Here is a 10107-nt window from a genome sequence, read left to right as displayed (position 1 = left end):
GTTTGGTATAATCGGGAGAGCTCAGAAACGCGTGAAACAAATTTGGGAAGGAATTATTGCCGTGACTGCCAAGGAAGGAAAGAGGAGATTTCGATGCGATTTGGGAGAGATTCGATGACCCTTTTGTGTATAAATATGTTGCTTATGGTCCCAAGAAGGGTGACGAGGAGTAGGGAGAAGTTTAGATCACTGCAGAGCCGAGAAATCAAAGTTGCAGGAAACCAGTTCACTGCTGCTGCTGCCATTAACAAAGCTCGAAGAACACACCATCATAAGCAGTCGTTTTCTGTTGCGTCAATGGCAGTCTTATTTTCTCGCGTCAACTGCAGCAGTTTGTGTCGTTGTGTACTGCAGCAGCGAAGTATCGTTGTTTTATAAACGCTTTCTGTGAGTCTTAAACTTCCTGTTTTAGTATTTCTTCATCTTTTAATCAACTTTTGAGCTGTAATCATGAATCTTGAGCAAGTGATTAATATGAGGAGATAAACCCCTTAGCCAAGGCAACGGAGGAAGCCATTGTTTCATGAAAATTGGTATTTCTAATTTATTTATTTATTGTAATTATTTTATATGATTATTTGCATAGAACTTAAAAGAATAATTGATTTTTATTGAGTTGTTGTGAATTATTTTGATGGAGCATGCTTGGTTTTAAAACTTTTGATGTTTCATGCTTGGTGATTACAACTATTACTTCAAAAATCTATTAGAGGCAAAATATAAGATCACTTTAAAAGAAAGAATTGCATGAATATTGATTAGAATTTATCTCTTAATTGGTCATTGGTGGAATCCCGAGTCTTGGTATTTTCTTATTATCTTTGAAACAACTTAATTTACTTTTCAAAAATCCTTCGCAAGTCTGAGAATCGAACCACTTTTACCACTATCTCAAAACTACATCAATGACTCTCATAATTAGTTCCTCACTAATTATGTTACAACAAAACAACAAAGTGCAAGGGAAAAATTAGTTCCTCACTAATTTGTGTTCACTAATTAAAAGAATTAATGTAGCAACAAAACAACAAAGTGAAAAAATAATTGTTACAACCATTTAAAACTAATATTATTACACTCATATTTTATTATTCAAAAAAATAATATTTTGGCTCATATCTTTTTAAAATAAAAAATAATAACCTTCATCAACCTGTGTAACGTTTGAGAATTGCTGCAAGAAAACCATGAACTTAGATTAATATTTCTCATGCCGTGCCGTTACGGCACAGGTTATTTCTAGTTACATACATAGGACATGAGTTTATATACTCAACCCTTTGCTCTCTCAATATATAACTCTCAAGTCTCATCTCTTGACTCACACACTCTCCATACACCACTCATACATATGCTATTAAGATCTACATTGATCTAACCAATTTGAATCTCAAATTTGAAAAAGACTAAAATCACATAAAGATAATCAAACTGATTCTTTCCTGAACTTGATAGTGTAACTGTTTAGAAAGTCGAATCAACAAAGAACTTAATAAAATAAAAAAATCAAAACAAAAACCAAGCTAAAGTCACCTCTTAGCTCTCAGAGCTCCTTACATGTAGAGAAACGACTAAATATCTCTAAATATGCTTCCAAAATCCTAACAATCAAAGAAACAGAAATATAAAACTTACGTAAAACGAGATAGAATCGAAGTCGAACAAAACTAAAACGAAAAAAAAAATGTAACAAAATAAAGAAAAAATCTTCCGGGAGACTTTCAGTTGATCCTTCTGAAAACCCCTCTCTCAAATCCGAGAATCAAGTACAGTAAAAACTCTATATATTAATACACTTCGGACCTAGAAAAAGTATTAATATATCGATATTATTAATATATGGAGGCTATTGTCTATATGATTTTACAAGTTGGAACCAAATATTTTATTAATATGGAGGATCATTTGGATTTTCATACTTATGGGAAAAATATATTTAACTCTGCAAGAAGATTTTCGTCTTATTTAGCCTGATTCTCAAGTAGAAGGTCAGCGGATCGAGTATACTCCTCTTATGTAAATCTAGTTTAAGTTCTTAATGCTCTTCTTTCCTATTTGAAAAAAAAAACATTAAAAAAAGGGGGAAAATATCGTTTGGTCCCTTTTTAGGTGGGCCCATGTTTGTTTAGTCCTTTGGGAAAACGCCTTTACTGTTTGGTCCATAATTATTTAAAAATATAAAACAGACAAAAGTACCCTTCCGTGTTAAGTTTTACTTATTTTCTTGTAGCAGTTCATTCGTCAAAATGAACTCATGTTAATTTCTACTTATTTTTCAGAAAACTTATAAACCAGAGTTCATTCCGGAAATGAACTCCATATAAAAACCTAAAAAAAAAGAGTTCAATCCAGAAATGAACTCCATATAAATCTTCATCTTCTTCTTCATCGATTTCATCTTAAGCAGCAGCAACAAAACACATAAATCTTCATCTTCAAACAACAGCAACAGATTTCTAGGGTTTGACAAGTTCATCTTCAACATCAACATATTTTTCTAGGATTCATCTTCAACAACAAACACCAGTAGAGAATCATATTTGACGAGTTCATCTTCAACAGCACACAAGTTCATCGTCGTCTTCATCAGCAGATTTGAATTCGTCATCTTCAAACGCCGTCTTCATCTTCAACAACAAACAAACACGAGTTCAGATCTAAAAAATCTTCAAACAAACGTCGTCTTCGTCGTCTGCATCTTCAACAACGACGAGTTCATCTTTAAAAGATGCAGCAGAAGATCAAATATTCAAAAAAATTGTTTACAGGAAGAAATATAAAAAGAAAAAAGAAAAACTGAAATTCTAAATCTGAAAATATAGGAGAGAGAAAGTAAATATGAGAATGATTTCTTCTCTCTTACTTTTTGACTATATATATGGTCATAATCTAAAAGGGTATTTCTGCCACTACAAGATGACAATTACATCATCCATGACATCACCCTAGGAACAAACCATAATTTCTTGGACCAAACTACAATATATTTTCCCAAATAAGACCAAACAGACATATGACTGAGTCAACTGGACTAGACTCTCTCTAATATATTATTGCTAGGACTATATGGTATTTCCTACTAAAAAAGAAAGCATTAATAACGACTGTTAAAGAACGACCTAATGAACATCACTTGAATGACCACACCCCTTCACGTCTTGGAAGAAAATTAAATAACTCCGTGTGGCGACACTATCTGAATTGGGCTCCGACTTCATGGTTTCTATGGTGACAGGACAAGCAAGAACTAATTAACAAGCTCAAAAGAGCCTAAACTGCCAAAACCTAACTGAGTCATTACAGATCTGCAAGAAGTAAGACTGCATCAAAGCCAAACCCCAAATATTTAATCAGTGTGAAGGCTAAGTACATAAAAACTGTTCTAATATGCTGGTACAAACCTGTGAAAGAGCTGGACTTCTGCCATAACATACCCTCATCTGACATTTCATAAAAGTGCACCTTAATTGCAAAATAAATATATTGAAGAATGTTCCTTTCAAATCAATAATATGTGAATAGCTGAAAATCAGTACGAAGTCTGATTACAGATCCAGCACCCCTTGGTGATCAATTAGTAAGTTGACCAACTTCACAAGAAGAGTGCCTAAAATGGAGATAGACATGGATGCCATAATTTAGAATGTATTCCGTGAATAGCACAATGGCTTTACATGTACCACCATCCCACCCCACACCACTGTCACCACCATCAAGAAGAAGTTTTTACAATGGATCTTAGATGGATCCATCCCACCCCACACACCACTGTCACCACCATCAAGAAGAAGATTTTCCAACAGATCTTAGATGGATCCATAGGACCACTAAAATAATTTCCCCCAAATTATCACAATCCCCACGTTCACAGAAGGGTTTCTTGTAGAAACTTAGTTCCACTGCTGAATACACAATAACCCCACTTTCAGAAGGAAAAAAAAAGATCAAGTTCATTATTCATATATATCCTATCAAACAATCCTTCCATAATCCTTCCTTGAGTTGGATGCTGGTGGAATGTTGGTCACTGGATACCCAGGCCTCAGTCCTACAACAACATTTATTGCAGTTATGTGACATGAACATTACTCAAGAAAAATAACATAAAAAAAGGATTAGGAACACGCTATAATCGAGACAAGTGAAAATGCAGCACGCCTAATGGAACATACCCCATGGCGACCCGTTAGGAAGTGTGTTATTGCCTAGAGAGTGTGAGCCAACATTGTTATAGATTGGAGGTGGCTGAACCTTCTGATGATTCCACTCACCACCACGAGCAAAATTTGGCGGCACATAATTAGATCGATGACAAGGTGGTGGATGCTGCCCAAAACGACTAGGAGAGATTTGTGCGGAATGAGGTGTGAACTGTGAAGACATAATTGGACGGCCATGCCCCGCATGCATATCATGCGCTGAAGAGGAGCTCGCATCTACTTGAGGGAATGCTTGATTTGTTAAGAAGTTTCTGGATTACCAGAAGAGCCAAGAAGCATTAACAGTACTTGAAGAGTAATAAAGTTCGAACAAGACATTTCACGAATCACACATCTTAACAGACGATGTGTTTAAGTCTCCTAAAGAAAACTATGTGCATGTGAACTAGAGAGAGATACCTTGGAATCTCTGACCCCACCATATATGCATACAAATCATAGCAGAAATTGCAATGCTAAAGGATGCCACAACATTATATTACCTTTGATTGGGTATATGTGAGTTCATATGTGTCTGGTAGGTGTTGTTAAACCTTCCCATGCCAGCAACTGGAACAGCAGGATCTGGGGGATGACTAATGCGCATGATATTGGTAAATTCAGAAACCATAGAGCCCACATCAGGACCATCCTCTTGCAGGAGTAATTCTTCGCTGCAAATAATATATGTATATAAAACTATTAGGGTCGACAAACCATGAGAATTTTCCAAGTGCATGATTACATAACCAAGAAAAAGTACTAGCTCTTTGTAAGTAGCTCTAGATAAAAAGGTATGAAATGTGAGAAAAACCTTGATAATAATTTACTCATCAAGAATATAATTTAAACACCACAAATCAACACACCAGCCAAATCAGTATCTGAAGCTGTTAAGGTTTACCTATAATTGGGGTCCCAATCTCCAGGATCAGGTAGCGAACTAATTTCAGCCTTTTCATTTGTAGACTCCAAGCTTGGGCGATATGGCATGTTGGAGTTCAGTTGAGGAACAGACTGTGAAGTGCCAGATGAAAATCCTGCATTGAATATGGCATTTCCTCTCAAAGGCCTCCAATTAGGAACACTACTGGTTGATTGCATATTCCGAGGAGAACCATTAGTATGCCCACGAGATCTTCCCTCACCGTAACTACAGCTGGCACCATCAGTATGATGCCCTTGCCAGTGCGCTGTATTTCTTGAGGGGGTAACGAGTGGGACCCAGGATGTCCCCAACTTCTCCTCCTATTATTGAAGTGTCCAACAGCAGCCATTTTTCTTAAAGGTGATCCATGAACACTTCCTCTTGCTGGGGAAGTTGGGCCGAACTTTCCTGAAGATCCAGTGGAAACTTGAGTATGGTGATTACGAGGTGTAAACTGTGAGGGACTCACACCTAGAGACATCGGCCCAAAGTTTCCTGCGGATGGACTGACACCAAGTCCTCCATTCCCATGAGAAAGTTGAGAAGTTCTCCATCTAGCATCAGAGCTAGCTCCAGCGATTGGCACTCCACCACCCTGAGCACGGATGTTCAGAACAGATGGACCCACAGGAGAATAGTATGCATATACACAACTATCATCGCCATAACTTCCATAGTTGCTGCCAAGTCCAACTCCTTCGTTATAACTACCATGGCTTCCCAAGCTGCCATAGCTACTAGCATTCTGTGGAGCCACCTGAAAGTTATTCTGTGGAGGCCCTCTATTGATGCTTAACACCTACAAGTTCCAAACAATCGAAGGACTTTGAACCTGAATCATTTTAGTTACTATAAAAATAAAATTTGAAGGACAAGATCATAGTAAGATTGATAATCTTTGACATTGATGTTATATTGAGCCATAAAAAAAATTCCAAATTTGAAGGTTTGAAATTTAAAGCACTTTTTATATCGTTCGTGATTCAATTAGAAACAAAAAGACTATTCGATTTACGGTTGAGAATTTATATCCCAATCCACAATCATGAGAAAAATATATTTATTAACCTTGAGTATCATGTTCTCGTCATCAATAGCAGAAGCCTTAACCTATCAAGGGCAAGTGTCTTCTTTACACTTGGCAGAGAACCTACTAGGTTCTTTTTTTGTAACAAGAAGAATATACCCATATTACTTAACCTCATATTTCATCACTGCAATTCATACTTTTGCTATACCTCCAAAGAAAACTTTACTAACTTCACCAAGTATTGTAATTAAGCCACCCATCGAATATAAAAGTATTGGTATTAGGCATAAACTCATCCTAAAGGAAACGTACCACAACATCTTCAAGCGCAGCTTACACAACAACTACTAGAAGAACTAGTAGCACCACCAGAAGCATTACTGCTGACTTCACAATCAAACTAAAACTCCTTTGACCTTTCCAGTGGCAAAAACGCAAAACTTCAAAGTAGAACATCAGAATATACCTATACAAACTTGGTCTCGTCATTAACAGAGAAACTGATATGCTAAAAGAGTTCACTTCAGGCAAAAAATTGTCTTCAAATATTCTAGGGTTGTGTTGATATCGACATGATGATCTAAAACTTCAAGCATAAAGAAACGCAACAAGTGAACTAACAAAACACATTTCAAATTGCAACTCAAAAACAAGTAAAAAACAAAAATTACATCACAAAGAAGAAAAAAAAAGAGGCATGCACTATATCCAAAAAGACCGATGTCTGAAGCTTAGTAAATTTTATAAGAAAATGGAGTTTGAAGCTAGGTAATAGTATTAGAAAAATTCAAAATAAAATTTACTAACAGAAATGATTTGATCGAATCTAAAATTCCATTGAAAATCAAATCGAAAAACTCAAATTTGGGAGAAGATCTACTAGATTCGAGATGAATCTACATCGCATGCGATTTATAATCGATTGATTAATAGAATAGATAGGTAATTACAGACACAAGACATGATTTTATATACTCAGCCCTTTACTCTCTCAATACATAATTTTCAGGTCTCATCTCTCGACTCACACACAACCCACACACACGTGTGTATACTATCATAACTTGACATCACTTACACATTCTCCATATACCACTCATACATATGCTTACCCTCCCTCAAGCTCAAGAGGTCTTGAGAGAGCCTTGAGATTGCACTCACACACTTTCCATACAAATCACAACATATGACTTTAGAAATCAAATCTAATAGGTGGAACACACCTATAGAATTCAGCAGTTGATGCAGATGGAAGAAATAGTGTTGTCATTTGACATAGCAGGCTGACATATGAGGTTGTTGTAGAAACTAAGGCATAGTATAAGAGAACAATACCAGAAAGAAACGGTCACAGGGCATATGAAAGAAGTAGTAGCATCTGTAATAGGAGATAGGCCAGAAATTATTGGTGCAACAGAGAGAGTCAATGCAGTAGAAGAGACAGGCAAAAAAAAAGAATTACCATGACAAAGGTGACAGTAGCAGGTGGACTAGGACAGAATGAAGAACTAATCACTTACTACAATAGCTCAGTACCCCTGCATATATCAAACCCACTAACATAACACTATCAAGACATGAAAGGTGACCAATTTAGTGAATATAGTTTGAAATAAGGAGTGTACAATCATGCTCAAATTGATAATTCAATCACGACAAGAAGAAATAATTAACCCAAATAACAAATAAATAACAAGATAGAAAGGAAAATTAAGTGCGCTCAAAGTACCACCATAAGAATTAGTACCAACTCTATCAGTTTTCAAACTATGACCACCAGGAAGCAACAAGAACAATTTGAGTAATAGGAAAATCAGCTGTAAAAGCAAAGAGAACAAGTAGCTTCCCACCAACATGACGAACCTGATGATACTCTCCTCTTACTAAAAGAATCACTTGTGATAACACCTTTGCAGAATTCATTAACATACGGTGATGAAGTTAAATTTCAAATGTCCATTGAATTCAGTTTGGTCACATAACACCACAAGAGATCTTACAGTGAGAGTAATCAAGCATCCACACACATAGACAAAAAGAAGATCTTACAGTTCCATCCACCAACCATTATAGCTTGCGTTATAGCACTAACAAAAAGAGTAGTTGAGAAGTAGTAGAAAAGGAACCAACAAGAGTTGAAGCTTCATTGCATTATTTATTGACACAAACAAGAAACTAACTACGATATGAAGAAAAACAACAGTAAAAGATAATGGATAATAGGATACACCCACAATTGAATGTATACTCAACAAAGAGAACTCCAACTTGTATACGAGTACCATCACCAAATTCAATCCAAGAGCACCATCTACAGTTTCTTCATCACACACCCAAACCAACTCACTCACATACCACTACTGTGAAGATTGTACCAAAGTAAACTGAAGAAAGATTAGGCACACGGGGGTGCAGCAAACAATCAAAGCACACACCTACCCCAATATTCTACTGATCTTAAGAAGAATTCTTCTCCACTATCCAGTGGTACAAAATTAAGCCTCTTCGTAACTAAATATTGTAGTAGAAATATGCATGCTCGGATCGAATAGATTCAGGAATCAGTACCAATTGGATTTGATAAAAGAACTAGGTCAAATTCAAACCAATTTATGATGCGTGCAGAATTTGAAGACAAATTGAATGTTGTTGAGATAGTGATGTATAAATCAGACACTTAAAATTAAATTTGAAGTAACCAAAAGATGAGATCTGATATTACCAATGTTGATTTGATTTAAGCAGTCGAGGTAGAAGAATCAAGTTTCAACGCAAAACGAAATTGCAAACCTAAATTCCCAATAGCTCAAGTGATTTAAATCGAATTTCAAATCTGAGAATAATGCTTGATTATGTGTGAAGACATAGCAGTGAAGCATCAGGATCAAATCAAACTTCGCACCAAGAACCATCAGTAACCACAACCCCAGTCGAATTCCATGAGTCTTCAATCAGCAGAGATTTGATTGAGAACAGCAGCAGAAAAAGTTGAATTAAAGAAATTAAGGTTTAATCAGCGGAAGAGGATCAACACTCCTGATAATTGAAATTCTCAGGACTGATACAAGATGAATCTACATTGCAGACGATTTATAATCAATTAACTAATAGAAAAGATAGGTAACCTATAATACAAAACAGGATGCGTTTTTGAGCCGTGGACTTCTTGAGAGACAAACGTTGCATCCGACCATTCCAATCTCATCTAGCCAAAGACATCCTATGGATGTAACTTATTTTCATTACGAACGTGCAATTAGATTCTTCTCATCATTATGTTTGAACAACGATTTTGGTTTTATTTCACCCTATAAAGAAAAATAACATTAAACCCTTTATCAATATTTTAAAAAATAAATAAGTTTGGAACCAGTTAGATATGATAAGACACCATGAAGAAATATTTTGAACACTGATGTGCATGTATGTTTTATTTAGAACATCATGTATTTAATACTTGGTGGAAACTTTTGAGGAATTATTTGGTTTCATAATACCGAACAAGCATCCTAAAATTGAGGAATTCGTATTATAATCAAATGGTTTTGTTAGTACTAAAATTAAAAAAAAAAAAAATCTAAGTTCTGGAGTTTTACCTGTACAATAAAACCAAAATTGATGGGAGTAAAAATTTATTTAAAATCTCTATATTAAAGGAAACCACAAATTTTGTCGTTATCAAACTACAGACATGGTCTTCAAATGGAGGAGGAAACATATGGTAGTTTTTTATCTGCAAGTGCACCACCATTAATTTAGAAGATTCAGGTGATTTAAGAAACACTTATACATTTATCACAGATTAGATCAAAGCAAGGCCTTTACAGCGGGGTTTATTTACAAAAATAACCCGTGAGCTTAGGACGGTCAGAAAACATTTCTAGAGACAAACGTTGAATCCGACCATCCCGGTTTCACCCCAACCATAGATATCCGACGAATGTAAGCTT

General features: G+C 35.7%; 1 protein-coding gene across 2 annotated transcripts; it reads right to left on the bottom strand.

The window, feature by feature from the left end:
* Positions 1 to 3450: 3450 nt before the first annotated feature.
* LOC113301699 (dual specificity protein kinase YAK1 homolog) lies at positions 3451 to 9434 on the bottom strand. Of its 2 annotated transcripts, none has more exons than XM_026550489.1 (5): positions 8880 to 9434; positions 5104 to 5926; positions 4703 to 4873; positions 4173 to 4471; positions 3451 to 4048 (listed from the first exon to the last, which is right to left on the bottom strand). In XM_026550489.1, the coding sequence occupies exons 2-5, from the start codon at positions 5301 to 5303 to the stop codon at positions 3972 to 3974; spliced, it is 747 nt and encodes a 248-aa protein (XP_026406274.1). In that variant the 5' UTR covers positions 5304 to 5926; positions 8880 to 9434; the 3' UTR covers positions 3451 to 3971. The 2 variants fall into 2 exon arrangements, with proteins under 2 accessions (XP_026406274.1, XP_026406272.1); XM_026550487.1 differs by lacking the exon at positions 8880 to 9434 and adding an exon at positions 6470 to 6623.
* Positions 9435 to 10107: the final 673 nt, after the last annotated feature.

The sequence above is a fragment of the Papaver somniferum genome, chromosome 8 (assembly GCF_003573695.1).
Source record: "Papaver somniferum cultivar HN1 chromosome 8, ASM357369v1, whole genome shotgun sequence".
Taxonomy (NCBI): domain Eukaryota; kingdom Viridiplantae; phylum Streptophyta; class Magnoliopsida; order Ranunculales; family Papaveraceae; genus Papaver; species Papaver somniferum.
This window is presented reverse-complemented; position numbering and strand designations above follow the sequence as displayed.

Bases quoted from the DNA above. Each gene is read 5' to 3' on its own strand.
- LOC113301699 (XM_026550489.1), bottom strand. From the start codon at position 5,303: ATGCAATCAACCAGTAGTGTTCCTAATTGGAGGCCTTTGAGAGGAAAT. The intron at 4,472-4,702 runs GTAATATAATGT...CTGGTAATCCAG, and splicing joins TCACATATACCCAATCAAAG to AAACTTCTTAACAAATCAAG. The intron at 4,049-4,172 runs GTATGTTCCATT...ATGTTGTTGTAG, and splicing joins TCCTAACGGGTCGCCATGGG to GACTGAGGCCTGGGTATCCA.